The sequence below is a fragment of the Colius striatus genome, chromosome 17 (assembly GCF_028858725.1).
Source record: "Colius striatus isolate bColStr4 chromosome 17, bColStr4.1.hap1, whole genome shotgun sequence".
NCBI classification, from domain to species: domain Eukaryota; kingdom Metazoa; phylum Chordata; class Aves; order Coliiformes; family Coliidae; genus Colius; species Colius striatus.
The window spans coordinates 11,837,987-11,858,528 of record NC_084775.1 but is presented as its reverse complement, the minus strand read 5'-3'; the positions used below and the strand labels follow the sequence as shown (position 1 = coordinate 11,858,528).

The 20,542-nt window shown below is 43.1% G+C and overlaps 1 protein-coding gene across 1 annotated transcript in view; it reads right to left on the bottom strand.

Moving 5' to 3' along the window:
- Positions 1-11,203: 11,203 nt before the first annotated feature.
- Positions 11,204-20,542, bottom strand: part of TMEM132D (transmembrane protein 132D) — a 234,809-nt gene continuing 225,470 nt past the window's right edge. Inside the window, exons 6-9 of the mRNA XM_010196487.2 lie at positions 18,170-18,375; positions 16,800-17,073; positions 15,209-15,400; positions 11,204-12,382 (exon numbers count right to left, since the gene is read on the bottom strand). Of these exons, the coding sequence (XP_010194789.1) occupies positions 11,204-12,382; positions 15,209-15,400; positions 16,800-17,073; positions 18,170-18,375 (1,851 nt within the window). The remainder of the gene's footprint in view (positions 12,383-15,208; positions 15,401-16,799; positions 17,074-18,169; positions 18,376-20,542) is intronic.

Here is a 20,542-nt window from a genome sequence, read left to right as displayed (position 1 = left end):
AAGGAGGCAGGATAGAAATGTTGGGGAAAAAATGACCTGGGAAGAATTGCAGTGGGTTCATTTTCTGAGCTCCATAGTACCAAACTCTTTTCTTGAATATCTATCCTGCTCATGGGAGAGTCAGAGCTGCTGAGCCAAAGTCTACCCCTTACCTTGGAGCAATCTACAAGCCACATCTGGGAGAAAAGCTCTGACAAATTCTGTGGTGCCAGGAAAACAGCAGGCCCTGAGTAAACAGAGAGGCTGAGTTACATCAATCCCTCCTTGGATCACAAGCACTTGGAACATTAAAAATAAAACTCATGTGACTGATCTGTTGCATGTACGAAAACACTGAAAGGGCAGAGAGACTGGAGTTCATTTTTCAGCACTAGTAAATAAGTGGTTATATATCCTGTCTGCTCCTGCATAGCCACATGCTGCCTGTAAAGCTGTCTGCTTCTCTTCTTTGTTTGAGACTTAATTGTGCTGAGTCCCACAAATGATAGGCTTCAAGCTAGTTGTGCTGTTTTTATTTGGGGGGAAGAAGAAAGAGAGAGAATCTTGAGATCATTAAGTCATGATATAATTCATAACTATCACCTTCTATAGAAAACAAGTCTATTCCTCCACCTTCCCACACCCCACATTGTTGTTACATTATCTGTATGAGGCAGGCATTGGCAAGGAGATGGGGAGGAATGAAATGACAGGACATTGTAAGAGAATTTAATGAAGTGGCTCCAAATATTGTATCAAAATAAATGAAGTGAATAATGCAAGAGCTCATTGCAGGTCCCTTCTACAACAATAACTATTGTGTGAGCAGCACATCTGAGGAGATGGGGCCGGCCGAATGAATACAAAGGTGCCACTCCGGCACATTACAGAGCAGGGAACAATGGGCAGCCTCAATTGCTATATTTAATTTCAGTAATTCTTTGAATCCAGACACTCAGGAAGAAAATAGCAGGTGGTAAAAGAGGAGGAGGAGGAGGAATTATCAGCCTTTCTGATCTCACTTAACCGTTTTGCTGCTTCTTAGGATGGAGGAAAATGGGTTGATTGAATCTTTGAACTTCTGTGCTAGTCCATCGTGTGTTTTCAGTAGCTTGATGGCAGGCACCAGCAAGCTGAGCTGCTGGCCTTGCACTAGGAGCAAGACACTCACTTGGCACTTCCACTCACAAATTATCTGCCTTTTATTAAAAAGAGACGCAAGAACATGCAATAGAAATGGCTCAGAGCCAGGACATGGGTCTGCTGCCCAGCAGAGACTTCAGCCCTTATCTTCAGCCCTGAATCTGCAGTGGGTTCTGATGATGCATTGGACCTTCTGGGTTTGCTGCACTCAGCAGAGACCTCAGAGCTTCACATTTGCATTTGCAAATGTGGCTATGTATTTACATCCTCTTAATGACACGGGGTGGGGGGCACAATCCCCCTGTATTGGTGCAGTTGTGAGGCAGAGACTGTTATCTGAACACAAAACCAAGCACAAGAATTCAGACATTGGCGGGTTACTTGCTCCCAACTTAGTCTGCTTTCCTGTCTCTCTCAATAGCTCTGGGACACTGAGTGTCTGGCACAGAAGCCAGGGAAGGGTCTGGAGCACAAGTCTGATGGGGAGCATCTGGGAGAACTGGGGGTGATTAGTTTGGAGAAGAGGAGGCTGAGGGGAGACATGAGCACTCTTTGCAACTCCCTGACAGGAGGCTGGAGTGTGGTGTGGGCTGGTCTCCTCTCCCACATAATGAAAGACAGGACAAGAGGAAACGGCCTCAAGTTGCACTAGGGGAGGTTTAGATTGGATATTAGGAAGAACTTTTTCCCTGAGAGGGTTGTTAAACCCTGGAATGGACTGTCCAGGGAGATGGAGTCCCATCCCTGAAGGTATTTAATGGATGAGGTGCTGAGGGACATGGCTTGGCAGCATGAGGTGAGTGGTTGGACTCAAGGATCTTAAAGTTTGTTTCCAAGCAAAATTAGTCAATTCTACCCTGTCCTCTCCTCTGGCTTCTTGGAAAACATCTTTTTGGTTCTCTTGTCCATATGCAGTACTACTATTCTGGGAATGGCATTGGCCACTGTGAGAGTGCACAGTGCTGTCAGTAATGCTTTCTTTCAAGCTTCCTGCAGCCCTGTCTGTGCACCTTTTGTTGTTGGTCCTAGAAGAGGCTTCCCAGCTGTTCCCATAACACAGCAGCACATTCTGCAGCAGCCACCTCGAAGCAGCATCACTCTGCCAGCAGCCAGAGCAACAGGTTCCAATCAGCTCTGACAGCCAGAAACGGTGACGTTAGAAATTCAGGTGGGGAATCAGCAGCAAAAGCCATTCCAACTGTTACCTTTGCTTGTAAACGCTCCGGCTGCCTCTGCTCTCATTTTGTCTGACTACCTATGAGCCCTGGAGGGCTGGCAGAAAGAAAACAAGTGGTTGGCACCTACCCACCTCCTCCCAGCTTTGCCACCCACAGCAGGCTCAGCAAGCATCCTTCCCTCCTCGGAGAGACAGATCCTGCACCCGGCAGTGCTGTCCATCAAGCCTCTTCCTAACCCAATTGCGATTCACTGACAGCTTTACTTGCAAATTCCCTCTCTGTGCAGCTCATGCTTAAGAGCCTTAATATTCCTGCAGATTCAGAAAGGGGATTTCCAACAAGCATTAGGAAAATTAAACTTCTCAAGGGCTGTCTCAATCTGACAAGCTATTTCTAGCTCTTTTAAGTACGGTAAGTGAAAATATTAAAATGGGGGATGGGGAAGCTGGAGTAAGCAAATGATGAATTAAGGCTAGAAAGGAGGACAATGTAAGCCTACTTTGCATACACCTAAGGCATACATGTATGTGGAGAGACACACAAATACATGAATATGTATTTTTTTAAGGCTTCCTGCTGTCTTATAATAGAAAATGTTAATCTCCCACCCTTTGCTTCCCTCCAAAGCCAAAGCAGCAGATAACACTAATGAGTGGGGCATTTCCCTCAGAGGTTTGTGCTTTCCAATTGCATTAACACAACCAAGCACCAGTCCTCTTGGGTAGCAGATTAGGAGCTCCTGATTAAGCCAGCAACTTTTCACCAAAGACATTGTGCTTGTGGGAGCCTAACTGCAGGCCAGGCTCAGGTGAAGCACAGCCCAAGTCCTGCCCAGGCTGAGATGGGAACACTGGGCTCACTGGAAATCCACTGCACTGCTCCTCACTGAGCTCTGTTTTCAGGAGTAAGCTAGGCACTCTGCACTACACACACAGGCTGTCAACAGCTCACAAAGCCCAGGAATGGGAGTGCTTAGTGCTGTTGCCCTTCCCAACAGGTCAGGCTACAAAATTGCCCCCATGTCCCAGCTTAGCTACTTCCCGTTTTGTTCCTTTCTCCCTCTTCTGCTTTCTGTTTTCCATCCCCTACAGAGCTGCCAAACCCACATCCCAAATGGAGGAGAGGCTGTTTATAGCCCAGGCCATTGCTGGAGGTGTGGGAAGCTGAACCAGGCTTTCAAGATGTAAGGGTGTGACTCTGAAGGAGGTGAGGGAGAGTGATGTCAGTTTTTTAGGAGCTCCAAAGAAGCACAATTTATCTCTTAGCAAATTTTTCTGCATTCTGCCATGACTCTTACTCCAAAACCTTGAATTTCCCCCTGGTTTAAAGTGTGATTTGAATAAGTGAGCTCAGCTTGTCTGTCCTCCCTCTCTGCTGCTGCTTTGCAGCAATCATCCCCAGTAGCCTCACAATTCATATTAAAATCGGGTTAGGTGAGCATCCTCTTCAATTACAGTCTCTCATCACTGGTGCTTCAGGAGTGCAGGACACCAACTCTGTACTGGAGCAGGGGACAAAACAATTAGAAGAGCTGATTAACAGCCTATTGCTCTTCAGGGATTGGCATGGTTGAGGGCTATGTGGTGTGATGAAAAAAAAGCCTTTCTGAGCTTGTGCTTGCAGCCTGCCAAAAATGCCTCTTGTGCTGTATGAACTGGCCTTGCAAAAGACACATTATTGAATGCTGTATTAAAGCTGCAGTCCAGGCTGTGTAGAGAGCTATGTGCAGAGCTGGATCCAGTCAATACTTGGGCTTCTTCAATATTAGAAAATATGTCCTGTTAAAACATGGAAGCCCAATGCTGTTCAGTTACTAACACACATGTCAGCCCAATGCTGTTCAGTTACTAACACAAAGGGACTGATTTGACCTTGGGATCCTGACTGGCAGTACCGAAGGGAATGCCAAAACACTAAGAGCAAAGCTATTGATTAAGCCTGAGAGGGAGGACTGATGAAGGCAAGCTGTAAAAGGTTATTAATGGCAGAGAGGTGCACAATGATTTGGGTTTTTGGCTTAATGACAAGAAGATGGAAAATAGGTGTCTGCAGTCAATCAGACAAAGGATTTGCTGGAGAAAGAGGAAGACATAAAATGCATCTGTACTGCTGGGAGAATCCCACCAGGAGCAAAGCACATGAATATAGATCATTCTGCCACGAAACATCCCAGGAGCATCCTGGGCAACAGCAACATCACCTTCTACTAGCAAGCACAGCCCTGCTGTGCAGCAGTCTGGGCAGGGCACAGTCCTGCATACTCTAGTGTAAGCACACTATCCAGAAGGTACAATAGAGAAAGCAGAGGCACATAGATTATCAGTGCTGAGAGAACAACTAAAGCTCCCAGGGACCAGCCCACACTTCTCTATTAACACCACTTGGTCAGCCCTGAATGCTCACACAGGTGATACCTGACAATGCTGCAGGGGCCTCATGGCATAGCACTAGGGTGGAAGGAGAAGGGGTGATCTGCTCACAGGAGCTTCTGATTTTGATAGCTCATTGAAAGGAAGCTGCAGAGATGCAGCTGAAGCCCCTGGGATTAGCTCCTGGCTCTGGCCTCTGTATAAGCAGGGTGAGATACAAATGTGCAGGAGCAGATGGGGGATAAGCTGCAGTGAAAATCTGTAGCTACCACTGGACTGAAGCTTCTGCTGAAGGTGGCTGGACACATCCAGTGCTTGTTAAGCTAAACAGTGTTAATATGGAGTATGGCCTCCTTACTCCCATCCTTATTTCTCCTCCGTTCAGTCCATCTGTGCTTACTGAGCACAGTAAAATGATGAAAATGTGAGAGTTAGTCATCTTTGCAGTCTCCTGTCATCAGAGCTGAGCAATGAAGGTCTCTGGATTGTTTTTTAGGTCATTAATATGTTAACTGGCTGCAGGAAGCTCTAATTTAATTATTAGGAACAAAGATCTGAACACAAATGGGCAAAGTCCCCATTAGGCTTCAAGGCCTCAGCTTTCTAGTGCTGATAATACTGGTTTGAGTTCAGCCAGGTAACACAGAACTTGGTACCAAATAGGTATTATCCAGCCACTGTCAGTGAGCCAGCAGAGCATCAGCCAGAGCTAAGGAAGCATTTGTGACTGTAGAAGCAGAAAATACAAGAGGAGGCCTCATTTGCACCCACTGAAACAAGAAGCGAGTTCTGGTAGATGGTGCAAGCAAATGTGGTTCAGTTCTAAACGTGTCCCTTCAGGCTGCAGGGGCTGTTTTAAGGAGATAGATGCAGGAACTTGTCATATGTAATCTACCAGTCATCTTTACAATGTGACAGGAATTTCTTAATGAGCATTGGCAGTACACACAAACAGAGCAGCAGTGCTACTTCTCCAACCATTAATATTACATACGTGGGCTGCTTAATTTGCTGTTCCTCACAGAGCTGGAGAGGGAGTCTGCATAATGAAGGATTTGTTGACAGAGGTCTTCATATCAAATCAGCAAAAAGGTAGAAAATGATCCAGTTTTAGGCACACTGCTTGACTCACGTAACCTTGGCCCTTCTAACGCTCCTGATTATGGACACAATGTACTGGGTACTGTGCCCTTCTCAAACCCTTATTGCTGCCAGTCTTGAACTTCATCTATTAAAGCTTTCACCAAGATGCCAAGCAGCACAATAATACCCAGTAATTTTACATGAAATAATCATTTTTTACACATGAGGAAGATGATGGCTGTTGGAGAACAAACACCCATGCAGAAAGGTCCTGAAACATATGCCCGGTGTTAAGTGCATCAGCAGCCCCTCCTGGGAGTTTTCAAACACTGAGAAATGAAGGCAGAACACTAATCCTATCCTCACAGAACTTTGCAAGAGATATGCTAACTTGATTTACAGCTCTTTTGTGTTCTACCTGTCCCCAGGGGGCAGCTCATTTTGGGGCCAGACAAAGAGAAATAGTTGGTCCTGCTGCCTCTGTGTGGGGAGCTCAGTTGGCACCATGCACCTTTTCTGCAGGACATAAGCCTCTCCTACTTGAAACAGGTACATTATCTTGTGTACTTCTGATAGTGTTGGCTGGTAGTAACATAGAACTGATTCCATACAGTAGGCATTGTACTTTAGGCAGCGTGTTGCAGTTCCCTAATGCTGTGCATCGACAGGATATGGCACTATAATAAATGTACAAATATGTGAAAAGAGTTCCTGGGCTTTCAAGGACTAAGTAAGTTAAACTCAGAATTGTTTGGGGCTTTATTACATGCTCAAAGCATTTTCTAAAAGCACCATTTGACAGCAGTAGCTCCTTGCCTGACTTAGTTCCTCAGTGATGCTCACTGGACTTTGCTTGATCAATACATACATGAGTCCAACAGACACTCTCTCCAAAGTGACACATGTGAAAGACTCTCCTAAGTTGTAGTACATGAGTCCTTTAGCTCTTGTTAAGGAGTTTCCACAATGAAGCAGCCCTGCAGGCCACAAGGGAATGAGAGCAGGCACTCTTGGAGAAGCTGAACATACACAGAGCTGAACTAAAGTGTCTCCAGTGTGCTCATTTCATTTACATCTCATTCATTATGGAAACGAGGTGTGAAAGTAGTTTCTAGAGCTACTTAGTACAGACTGCACACCAATTTAACACCTATTGTGGTTTTTCAAGTCACTTACCTCCACAGAACTCTTGTTCCAAACCAATTATTTAGCTGTATTGCTCAGATTTCAGATTCACTGGTGTATTAATGCAGCTTGGTCTAAACCACTATATATTAAAGACTACTGAAGAGAATGCTTTGAGAATGAAGGAAGACAGTAAAGAACCGACTTACCTGATTTATATGACAATTGAGTTTCTACTCCCAATTGTATTTATGCATAAAGTCTCTACAAAAAGCCAAAGTGCATCAGATACATTTTCTGTTGTTAACATGCCTGTATCTGTCTATCAGTCTAGCTACTCACATAAAAAGAGTCTCAAACATGAAAATAAGGAGGCAACTGCAAAAAAAAAGTAATTAATAACACTCCCAGGAGCCTGCTTGCTATCAGTAAGGCTCTTTATCAGGCTCCATAGATTGCCAATGGGAGCCACAGCTGCAAAACATTACATATATACAGCATCAAAACACCACCACTGCTTTTATAATGAGGAACAGAAGTTAGTCCCTTTTGTTTGCCAAATGGGATTCTCCCCTAATTGCCTGAAACACAGGCTTTTCCCTTGAGATGCTCCATGGTCCAGAAGCTCTTGCTTAAAAGTCTGGCTCTGTGCTGTGAGAAAAGTGAATATACACAAACACACCCTAACAAATAGGAAGTTGATTTATTCTGTTATTAGCAGATTAACTAAGTGCTTAATTGCAGATGGCCAAAATCCACTCTGGCTTCTCTCTGAGTGGGGCTCAGGACCCTGCTCAGTGACTGGGGCACATTAAAAGGCCTGTGGGGATGATGATATGTCTTTCTGATTTTGCCAGTTTTCCTATGTTCCTCTGGACAAACACTTAACCTTGGTGTTCTCCAAGTCAATAAGGAACCCACCTTGCTCACAGCACTTTGAGATATGGACAAAGAGCATTCTAAACATGAGGTATTATTTATGGCACTGCCCTATGGATGATAGCAAGCTACAGCTGTTAGAGACAGCAGGGACCTCCGAGCCAGCAGAAAGGCATAAATCTCAAAGTCAGTATCTTTAGCATTGTAGCTGGCAGCTATTTTGTCCTAGGAGAACATTTCAGTGGTTTGTGTTACCAGATGAACTTGCTGTTAGCTTTTTATGTTCCCCAGAGGCAGCTAATGCAGCAATCTGGATTTAGCAGAGTAGCTCATTGGTAAAGCAGCTCTGACAGCCTGCTCCCAGCTTGCCTTGTACCTGCCAGGCAGGGCACTGATTATCACCCTGTGCTCCCTGCTGCTGAGGCCACACCTCCAATACTGTGTTCAGTATTGGGCCCCTCACAAGAGTCACAGAATCTTAAGGGTTGGAAGGGACCTTGAAAGATCATCCAGTCTATCCTCCCTGCCAGAGCAGGACAACCTAGAGAAGGTTCAGAGCTGGAGAAGGGTCTGGAGCACAAGTCTGATGAGGAGCAGCTGGGGGTGTGTAGTCTGGTGAAGAGGAGGCTGACAGGGGACAGGAGCACTCTCTACCAATATCTGACACGAGGTTGTAGTGAGGTGGGAGTGTGTCTCTTCTTTCAAGTAATGAGTGATAGGTCAAGAAGAAATGGTCTAAAATTGCACTGGGGAAGGTTTAGATTAGAGATTAGGAAGAATTTTTTCATTGAGAGGGTTGTTAGACACTGGCACAGGGGAGGGGATGGAGACCCCATCTCTGGAGATACTTAAAAGCTATGCAGCTGAGGCACTGAGGGCCATGGGTTAGTGGTGGGCTTGGCAGTGAGGGGTTGAACTTGATGATCTTAAAAGTCTTTTCCAAGCAAAACAATTCTATGATTCTATGCTCTTTCTGAAGAAGGAAGATTGGCCATGCAGTGATGCTTTTGACAGGCAACCTTGCATGCGTGCAAGCATCTCATCTGCACAGACTGCTAGCTGTGATTTGCCCACTTTTACCCTGACCTCGACATTACTAAGGGTAAGTCTCTGTGGACATGATGCAGTGATGTGTAAAAAGCACCCAAAATAGCTCCAGAATTGGAGGCAAGACTGTGGGATAGAATACTGCTGAACCTGCTAGTGCTTTGTTGCTGTTTCCCTCACCTGAACACTCATCCAGAGCTAATCTGGGCCCTGCATTGTGCCATCCTCACTGCCACACTTTGTCCTTCAGCTTGCACAGGACTGAGTAATCCAGGCCTTGATGAGAGGTGCTGGAAGAAAGCAAAGACCATCTTATGTGCAAATATGAATCTCCAAAGTTTTGGGCACATTTGCCCTAATTACAGCAACTTACTCTTTTTAAATGGTTTTCAAAGACGTTCAGCCAAATGTAGATCTTCCCAATAGCACTAAAATCAGAAACTCACATATCAAGCTTTCAGGATAGAAATATGCACGTGGATTTATTTGCAAATAGTTTCAGATCTTGGAAGGGTGAGTTGGTGCAAATACATTTGTAGTATAACACGTTGTTGATGTTATATCTTCTCCCTCTAACATTGCACAACATGAAACTTTGTGACTGGATTGTGCCAAGAGCCTTAATTCGCTGTTTCTTCAAAGGACAAGTCTCCATATTGCTGCCAGTCTCTTTTAAGGGTAAACGTTCTGACAGTGAAAGGAAAGAGGCGTTCAGAGTAGGAAAAAAGATGAAGCCACTAAAATGCAAATTTTATTCACAGTTGGCATGTTTATAAATATATATATTACATTCTTACAATCTACAGTACATTCTAAATATAGAGGGATTCAATCTAAGTGTTTGTGGGAAGGGTGGGTGTGTATTAAACTGAGCAACCTAGATTCAATGACAGAAAGAGACTTAATAAAAGGAGGGCAAGGACTCACTCTGGAAAATAAAGGAAAACTTGAAATATAAGCTGGACTTTAGTGCTCTGGCACTTTGCCACTTGGACACTGCTTTTGGACCCCACAAAAATGCCATGGTTTAGGGCTGGAGGACGCATCAGATTCAAAGGGTAATCACTGAAATCCTACCATATATGTACATCCTTAACAGAGGAAAACAAAGATAATCATCACCTCTGGGACAAAGAAATGTTATCTATGAAGATTAGCTGTTCAGGTTTCAACATTGAACTTGAAGCATTCCTCTGTGACCTGAAAGTGCCCTCTAAACGTGCTGAGCAGGGGTCTAAAGAAGCATGAGCAGAAGGAACTGATCAACCTGACCTCTCCCAGGAAAGGAGACTGACAAAGAGGCAGTTGCTGTTGGTATATGAGTTCAGCACAAGTTACACTTACCCAAGAGAGAGTGGCCAACTTTGGTAAATGACAACATGTAAAGCAAGTACCAGTGTGGTACCAACAGTGTCTGTGCTTGGCAAGGGCACACCACGGAGAAGCAAGTGTGCATGGAAAGGAAGGATGGAACCGCACGCTTCCAAAGTTGTCTTATGCTGGCAAGTGCCCTCAGGAATGAGGAGAGCTCCAGGGAAATGGCTAGGAATACAAAATTGAAGCAGGACAATGAAATAAAGTGGGCTTTTAAAAATACCTTGCTCTCTCAAATTTTCCCAAACAGGCCTTCCTTCGAATGAGTGATATTCTAAGTACAGATGAGATTTTACAAATTAAGAAGTACTGAAAATTGGCTGGCAAAGTTTATTACCTTGGCATCTACTTAAAAAGAGATTTTCAGTTTTAACTGTATATGTGTATCCATTCTCAGTGCTTGGGAGGCAAACACTCTGGTTTGTAAACAGCCCAGTTACTCCTTCTTCCCCTCCAGATTCTTTGGAAACTCATGAATTTTCAGCTCTGGGAGCTGCTTTGCTCACACTGTTGTTTTTTTTGTCAGCTTTAAATTAATGTTCTTGGATGGATATTCTCTGCATGTGGCTGGAATGACATGCTCTCTTTGTGGATCTATTTACTCTGAGACCAATTTTTTGCTTTTAACCAAAGCTTGCAATATTGAACAGTAGAGCTGTGCGAACTTTGTAATATCCAAACTGCACTGGAGTTTGTTATATTTATTGATTTCCTGGGAAAGCTCAGAGAATGAGATGGTATTATTTTGCTAAGTTTTTTTCCACGTTACCATGCATCAAAAAACCACACACATCTCTCACTTCCATCTCTGAGCACAGAGAAGGCTTGAATTTTAAGAGCTGTCCAGGATCTCTGCTCTCCCAGCTGCTTTTGGGTGGCTTCTTGGGGCTCCATTGAGTTATTATCCACCAGATGATTCTTGTTATCAATACAAAATTTTGCCCCACTACCCAAAATTAAAGGCAGAAGGTGAGTGAAAAACAAACAAACGAACAAACCAAACAAAAAAAAGTCTTTTGTGTCTTACTACACATTTTCATGTAACCTCTCCATATAGTTTTTAAGTTCTTTGCACTCCCCTAGGTCCATATCCTGGCAGACCCATTTAATGTCATCCTCACTGCTCATCAAGATTGAGTTGACAGTTGGACACCCATCATCAGAGGAGATGGTGGTAAAGGTGGTGAATTTAACCCGTTTCCTCTTAGAGGTAGGAGAAGTAGTTGGTTCACTTTTTTGTTCTTTCCCTTCAGTGAATGTGGACTCAGGAGATCTGAAAGATTGTCCATTCATATTTTTGGCAGCATTTGTGTTGAGGAGATATTTGCTCTCCTCATAGTCCACTCTGTCAATGGCTGTGATGCGTTCATCTTGTTGGGATGAGAAATTTATGTGATTCTCCAGAAGTTCTGTCCTGTTGCTCAGCCCAACCCAGTCATGAGAGTGGCTCATTCCTTCTTGCTCTTCAAAGGGGACTTGTTTGTTTCTGTACTTCAAAGCAAAAGTGACACAATTGATTAGGAAGACCAGAATTGCCAGGCAGAAGACTCCCAGAAGAGCATACATTCCTATCTCCAGGTCGCTGAGTCCTCTAGGGGTCTGGACTAGGTCATTCTCTTCCGAGTCTCCATTGTTTCTTGGCAGATCCACCTGTGCAGGGAAGCTCGTGAAGTCTATCGGGATGTTCTGCAGATGACTGTCATCATCCAGGAGGCTTTCTCTGTCTTCTTTTTTACTTAAAATAGACCTTTGAGTGGTGGTTCCCTTGCCTTGCTCGTAGCCCATTGAGGAGCTGTAATACTGGCCATCTAGCCCAGCTCTTTCCTGCAAAGTGGATTTTTGACGCCGGTCACTGGCATGATTTTCTATGTGGACACCAGCACCCCTGTATTTACTGTCACTGATATTAGGGTTGCTGTCACTCTGCCCAAACTTGACTTTAATGCTACCACTTCCAACAGCTAGGATGCTCTTTCTTTTGGATTTCTGGCACGATTCACTGATCACCATCTCTACCTTCACCAGTGTCCCCTGGCCTTCCGTCTCAGCAGCAATCACGGGCCACTTGAATTTGGGGTCATGCTGAATGGAGACCACCTTCTCATCCAGAGATGTAGCTGACAAGGAGAAGTCTTTGGAGTCATAAATATCCAGAGGCATGACAGATCCATCACTGAACTGGATCCAGCAGCTGATGGCTGCTTCCTATAATACATAAAACAAATATACATACACTCCGAATAAACATCAAGGGAAATATGTTGTGTCTTGGTCTACTCCCTCCTCCTCACAAGATCCACACAGCATTTATAATCAGAAAAGAAATACAAAGGGAGAGCAATAAAATTAATATCTTGCCAAGATAAGAAGAGAAATACTAGTTTAAAATACTCATCGATAATAAGATTTGTTTCCCCAAAGGTGTTTAAAGGAGCTGTATCCCCTGGGCTCTGCAGAATCTACTTCAGTGCTGTAATAAATTGCATGTCAGAAAGCATTACCAGTGACTGAGATCATTTACTGTTGCATATTTAAATGGAAAAAAAAAAATACATTATTTGTGAACTGCTTAAAACACAAAGTCTCCTCTTATTACACACAACACGTGCTAGAAAAATAGCGCCTATTGCAAGCACGTCCATCCACGGCTCCACACCTTCAACACTTGATTCTGGTCTCTTAGATTAAATAAGCGGAGGAAACCAATCAGTTGCCTCTTTAGGATATGGCCAGGGTAATTTTCATGCTTGTTAGCAATTAAAAGCAAGACAATAATACAGTTTAATCTCATGTCACAGCAATTCAGATTGTATACTTCAGTGTGCACGGAGGCTTACTGAATGTAAATGGGTCAGACCTGAGCACTAATTCTAGACTTGCAAGTGTGTAATGTGCAGCATTCCTGGGAACTTTGGCTTTTGGTTTCTAACTGGAAACATTTTAAAGCACTCTGAGATTTCAGAAAACCTATGCTCATTCATTTCTGTACATTGGGTCCTCTAATTGTCATACTACCTGAAAAAATCTTGCCATTCATACATCAGTCATTTACAGATGAAATTCTGGTTGCTCTCCTGGGATCTAATTCCTGCTTCTGATGGTCTAACTTATACTGTTATGGTTGGGATATTTACACCTTATTAGACACTGGAGGATCCCCACCGGAAAGACTCCTGTCGTGATGAATGGATTCTTTGGTGTCTAAAATGAAGTGGGTCCTTGTCTGCCAAGAGCTAGGATCCCCCTGCTCTCAGAGAAAGCCTGACAAGCAAACAGCCAACCAACAGATTAATAACTGTACTTGCAGAAAGCACGATTAGAAAAGTCTTGTTTCTTTAAACACACAGTTTTTCACACAGATGGTATTTACATTCTAACTCGACACATATACGGTGAATAAATAGATATGATTATCTTTTAAATTGTTTCCAGCACACAGTCATTCACCTGTTCAGCCCACTGAGAAAAAGCCTCCAGTCTTTGGGGATTGCATTGTGCATAATCTACTGGCCTGATTCTGAAATCCTTACAGCTGTAAAGCTCCCCATGTTTCAATGGGAGATTTGCTTCTGTCTCTATTTCAGGACAGAGCCCTAAGACTTTGCTGACACTGTCATAAATCCTGGCTTTGTGTTTATTAATCTTCTGATGTTTCTTGAAGGCTGCATAGAATTTATGTCATCAGCTCTCATCCTCCCACTGTGTTGCTTAAACCTGCATAATCATTTAATAATTTTGCATTGCTTTGCTTGTAGGGATTGTGCTCTGAAAATCGTGTATGAAGCAACAGAAGGAACCTACACCTTTCAAATGGAATCAGTCCTTGAAGGGTGGAAGGTGCACATCTTCCTAGCTGGTTTAATACTGATCCAACATTGTTCTGACTGTTCCCTTGCATCCAGAAAGGGACTCATCATTTTTGGGAACTGATGTGTCAGTGCTGGGCAGCATACTGGGACTAAATGTCATAGACCCCAGCTTTTGGGATGATTTCGAGGTAGTTTCTTTAACTCGCCATGTCAGCAATGGATTAGCTCACTGTCCTTATTTCTAGCTGCCTGGCATTGATTCCTTAACTCCTGGAAGGCTATGGGGGCCTGGCTTGAATCACCCTACAAAGACAGCAGTTGTGCATTATTTCTCAACCTGCAGCCCAAGGATAAGACCCTATGATGAATTAAAGCATCTCAACGGTTGGCCAGGTTTCAAACATGCATGTCATGATCATTTACCTTTAAAACTCAGAACATTTTAAAGTGTTAAGAGCCCAGTGCATCCTTGATATAAGTCCCAGACTGATAGATTTGAGTTGAAAAAAAAACATTTAAATTTCAAATGTAGGCAGAAGCACAAGGACAAATATCAAGCAGGGACTGATGGGGACATGGCAGAGTCCAAAAGCCCTTGGTAACTGTTGGTTTGTTAATATGGAGACCAGGAATAACAGGGAGAAAAAATGGTTTATGAAATCATGAATCAGGAAATGAGTCAACGATGCTGATTCATATTCTAGTAATGAATCAGAATGAAAGGGATGTTCCCCAACTTCTTAAAATGCTCACAGAAACTAACTAAAGGAAGAACAGTTTGGTGTAATACAAAACACTTTCTCATTTAAAGATGGACTTAGAGGGCTGATTTGGATACCTGTGGTGGAAGGATGAACTTGGTGCTGGGTGGGACAGAAAGGTGGTGTGTGTGTAAGGGGATTGCTGTTGCTTAATTATTGCACATCATTGAGTTGTCTGTGTTATTTACATGACTTGGCCATGCTTGTTTGTTGACTGAGGTTTAGACATAGTGCCATTTTTGTGAGATGATCTTTGTTTTTCTGGTGGCCTTCAGAAAAAAAGTGCCCACAAGGAAAATATTTTATTAGCATATTATTAGTAACAAATCATTTTAATTCCATCAGCTTGTAATGGATATTCTGAATTAGAGCAGTGTCCTTCTACAACACAACACAACACAACACAACACAACACAACACAACACAACACAACACAACCAACACCATGTAGGCAACAGTACCTGCTTTGGAGACTGGAGCAGCTCTTGTGCTACGGCTGTAGCAAAGATGGCCTTATTGCTTCCTGGACTGAGCTGCAGAGAAAGTGATAATCCAGTCACCAGCTGCACACCCAGGTCAGTTATTGTCACCTTCTCATCCAGCACTGTCACTGTCTTCTCGGCCAAGATGGCATCTGAAAGGGGGGACAATATCTGGAAGGAAAAATTGAAGATAGTGACAGCCATCCTGCATAGCACCAAGGAAAACAGCTCTGTGGAGCTGCTATAATACAGGTAAGTGATATTCATGGTAATGGGTAGAATTATTCTTAGCAGACAGACATTATCAAAATATGACTAAAACCAGCTAGTCACATTTTATAACTCTTCAGCAATAACAGAGTGCTTTAAACATCTTTTACCTACATAATTGTAATCAGCTGTGCCATTCACCTCTGTGATATGCTAACCACATCTGTTTCAGATGCCTTAACTATTTGTAAATGCAATCTTTATGCCAAATAGAATTATTTTATTAATGACTGTGAGTTTAGGTAGTATATATATAATGCAGTCTGTAGACTTAGATAAAATCCATCTGATAAATGGCATTTATTTTTATCCTATAGAAAGAAAGGCTAATGTATTGCTACAGGAACCACTCAGTGCTGGGTACAAAATTGACAGAGAAAACTTGTTTTAGTTAAAAAAATGTACATGGAGGTCAGTGCACTGATATGTGACATCTAAAGATGCTCATTAGCAAGCAAGTTGAATTTAATGATCCACAGAAGGTACAGAGCATTTCAAAGGAGTTTGTAAGTGGTATGCCTTACATATAATTTGCTCTTAGCTTTTTTCCCTTGGATTTTTCTTGCCACAGTGTTATGTGCATTTGTTGGAGCATGGTAAGTCCCAGAGCTTTGGAAAGTCATTCAGAAAATATAGATTTTGCAGAAAGTAAAAACGATGAAATCTCATTTCTGCAGCCCTGACAACCTGTATTATTGACAGGTGTGGTTGCTGCTTTCTGGTTTGACAGTTTGGGATGATGACAGACCTTTTTTCCTCATCCAGTGCTTGTTAACATGTATCACTGGTGTAATCCCTCCTTTTTTTCCCCTCCTTTTGTTTTTGGCTCAGACAAGCCCACAACCTCATCTTCTAGGCCATTATTTCAGCAGGAAAAAGCTGAGATGATGCATAGGCTTAGTAGAATCACTTCAGAGTGGGGACATGAAGGCACAATCACACATACAGTGATATTTATTGGCCATATTGGCTGAAACTAATGAAACTAAATCTGCACCCTTGGAGGACATACTGACTCCAGGTTCAAAAAAAAGCCTTAGACAAAAAGAACCAGAAATAGCCTCCAAGTAAACAGAATGAACTAAATTTACTAAAACTGCAATCTACATTACTTCAGGGCATGGGACAGGAAGAGAAAACCACCTCTTCTGTGTCTTCCAGTCCTTGCTGCAATTCTGCTCCATTCAACAATTCGTGACTCCCATTTCTGTTGCTAATGTAAGGAGCTGCTGCACACCTCACCAGTTCTCAAGGTGGGGGGTTATTGGAAGAAAAGGAATAAGTAATTAATTTTCCCTACCTGAATTGTTGTCATTCCAATCTCCTGCCCAATCAAAACCTGCCCATCCTGCAGCTTAGCGATTCTTGGCTCCTCCACCTGCATGAAGTCCCTCACCAGGTCAGTGATGTCAATCTGCCAGTCAGATCCCAGTAAATAGCTCAGCTGGCTGCCAGGGTCTGAGGCTTCGGCTACAAACTGCGTGAGGACTCGCACCATCGCATGTTGGTACTGAAGGGCGCAGCCTCTTCCCTTACGTTCATCCTCTTCTTCATCATCACTGTCCCTGGCTGGTCTGGTAGGACACCAAGAATAAAAAATTAATTCAAACTGGTACTGGGAGGGCTTGCAACAGGACAGCTATTGGTGACATAAGTGTGCAGCTAGTTGCTGGAACAAGGAGCCCTTGCCCCGTTCCATTGCTGTGCTGAAGCTGACTCCTTCAGTGCATTTCTGAAGTCAGTCAGATTCCCTCACTCTTACCCTGTTTTCCTAAATCTCCAAAGGAGCTGATGAAATCACTAGCTGGCCTGTTAGCTTTGCTACCACATTGTCCTCTCCAAAAATCTCTCATTGTTTTCCTTACTTTCAGGATCTTCACACTTTATTCTTTCTGTATCTCCCCACAAAAATCTTTGTGTTGCCATGGAAATCTCCTCTGTCTGCACCTAAATACACATCCCGTTCTGTGTGGCACTCGGGTTGAAATCCCATCTCCACCAAAATCCTCATCTCTTTGCTGTGATACTAACAGAAACATTGTAATAAATGATGTCTTCATAGGTAGGTAAGTATAGCAAGTACTTACTTTAGCCATTTATTCTTCTTGTTCTTAATGATAGTGACAACAGATAAAAGCAGTCTAGATCTGCCTACATCCATCCTCTGTCCTGCCACTCACATGCCACTATCCTTGTGGGCATACACAGTACCTTTAAAGCCCTAGAGTATCATTGTCTCTGGGACATGATCAGTGCCACTAGATCCTACAGTGATATGAACCAAGTATGTACTAATTGTGACCATTAACAACAAATAAATTAACTGACCTGTGAACTAGACTGGAGACTGACCTGTCTGGCCAGAGCTGGTCCTTGTTGATGTATTCCTGCTGTCTCATGGCTGATCCTGCCTAACTTGACCAATTGGACCTTTCTGTCTCAGTCATTAGCACTATAAAAGGAAATTGATTTCCAATGTAGGATCATGCAACCTGCAGTTTCCATTTCCCTCATAAGTCCAGTGCAGGAGCCTATTGAATAAATGTCTAGTGGCCTTCAAATTTACGCTGGAATTGCATTAAGGCCAAATGAACATGTTAAGATCCACTGGCCCTGACAGGTCTTTGGCAAGTGCACAGCCCAGAATGAACATCTTCTAATGAAACCTACCTCTTATTAGAGATGATGGGGACTCTCCACCCCTTGATCTGATTCAGTTCTGTGTCAGAGACCTCTATCTGCAGCGGGAGACGAGGAACCCAGACTGTCATTTCTAAAGGGGCACTCAGATGCTGGTAAGTAAAATTAACTATGACATTCACTTTGCCTTTCATTTCCTTCCCATTGACAAAGACATAGTCACATCTGTCAGAAACCTGAAAAAAAAGAGAAAGAAAAGAAAAAATTAATGAGTTTCTTCACAAATTATAAAGTACAGCACATGCTGGGAAAGTGAGTGGGAGGAGAGAAAGGCTACACGTCTAAACTAGCTCCGAGTTCAGAGGACAACTAGAAATAACAAGAAAGGTGGCTGATATGCTCATAATAGCCTGTGTAATTTGGCAACATTTTAACAGGAAAGCTTTTTCTGTTATAAACATTTCCAGTATAATCTAAGATAAAAGAACAGCTTCTTCTGTCCTTAACTCCCATCCCAACACTAGGCTAGTTCTAGTATAACAGCCCTGAGTGAGGATTCCTCTTCCCAGTCTCTCCTTTCAGTCAGTCTCCACTATCCTCTTATTTGTCCAATGGATACCACATACCTGTGTGGAGGAACAGGCAACTGCCCATATAGAGAATTCAGTAAGGGATAAACTTCTCCAGTCAGCCCCAAATTGGGACAAACCATTCTTCAGAAGCCTCATTACAGGTGCCAGGTCACACCAACCAAAAAAGAATCACAGGGAAGAGCTCACTGGTGCTCAGTGGTGTTCACTGGGGCCACACAGCCTCATCTCTGCTGGAAGCCTGACAAAGGACTCACACAATATACTGCTCAAGCTAGTCCTGATGTTGTGACTTTTATTACCTGCAGCTCTGGACATCAATATTGCTGAGAGTTACTAAATCTCACTCAAGCTATTAGGCAGCTATTGCGAGGATCTAGGTGAGCTGACAGGACCTGTTCATTACAGATAGTTAAAATATATGAGTAAATGGACACGTCAAATAATTTATTAACTACCACTTTACAGTGCTGATGATCTGAAAGAATGATCTATTAAAATCCTGAACTCTTTTTCACAATCCATTACCAGCCATCCCTCTATTCCATTCTGCAGATGTATTTAATATTTCTGACTCCAGAATGCACAGCCTCATCCTCATCTGAAGTTAATGCCATTTTCTACTTTTCTGTTTAAATGCTAAATGAATTTAAATCATATTTAAATATCACCAGCTTTTGTAGGACAATTTGCATTCCTAATTTTATTATCTTTAAACAACAACCACCTCCCTTACAGACAGATCCTTAGCAAATCCATTTCTGTGGTTGCCTGTCTGAGCCTAGGTAACACATCAAACAAGGTTTTCCATGACTCTTGCAATGACTCTCTTGCAAGCAATATCTGTTTTAAGTTCAAAATCTTATAATTGCCCTTGGTTTCAGCACCAAGATAGTATCTACTTCATCATAATGCTGATCGAAACTGGCCTGAGCTGAGGAAGGTGAGACTCCACAGAACTCTGGAGAAGCTTCATGTGAGCCTGCAGACATGGCTATAGGGACTGCTACAGGCATATGAACATTCCCCTTCTGGAAGCAGCATGTCTGGGCAGCAGCAAGAGAGCAAACATTCCTCTTGCATCCTTGCAGAAGGCTCACTAAGTGCAATATTTTCAGGGTGAGAATGACATCATACTTCTGACTGCAACATCTAACAGCCTGTCCAATAGGCAGAAAGTCAGGTCTTCAGGCAGATCTCCTCCCTCTCCTATCCCATGGGGTCCTTTGCTTCTGTAAGTGGAATTTATCTATTCCTTGCTGGCACTGCACTTATCTCTGTTTCACTTTTGTATTTTCGGTGCTGTTGTCAAGGCAGAGAACTCTCCTATATACTAATAAGCTCTGTCTGCTGCTTTCTTTGTACCTTGCCTCTTTTCTCTGGGATGAAAAACTGGGCAGAGTCTCAAAGTGCTGATTTTCACCTGAGAGCCAACAGATCAAACCTGAAGACAGGTGGCACCAAGGAAAACATTTAGCCTGGGAGCTGATTGCCCCAAGGTCCTTTGCTTGCCTTTGTGCTTTGCAGGCTGGACAACTCTTACAAGTGAATGGCCTGAAGACAGGGATTTTTTTCAGTAGGGCATGGAGCCAGATATTAGCTTTCAGTGTGACTTCCTCACCACCTCTGCTTCCAGCTAGCAACACCTCATATTCATGAATCTTAGCTAATTAACACATTAGGCAATTACATGTCCCCATAGGTGATCAGCCTAGGAATGAAACCATTTCCCAGTGATTTAAGGTAACAGGTAAACTTCTGTGCCTTGCAGCAGAGAAATCACAGTTGAGGAATACTTCCAAAGCACTGCAGA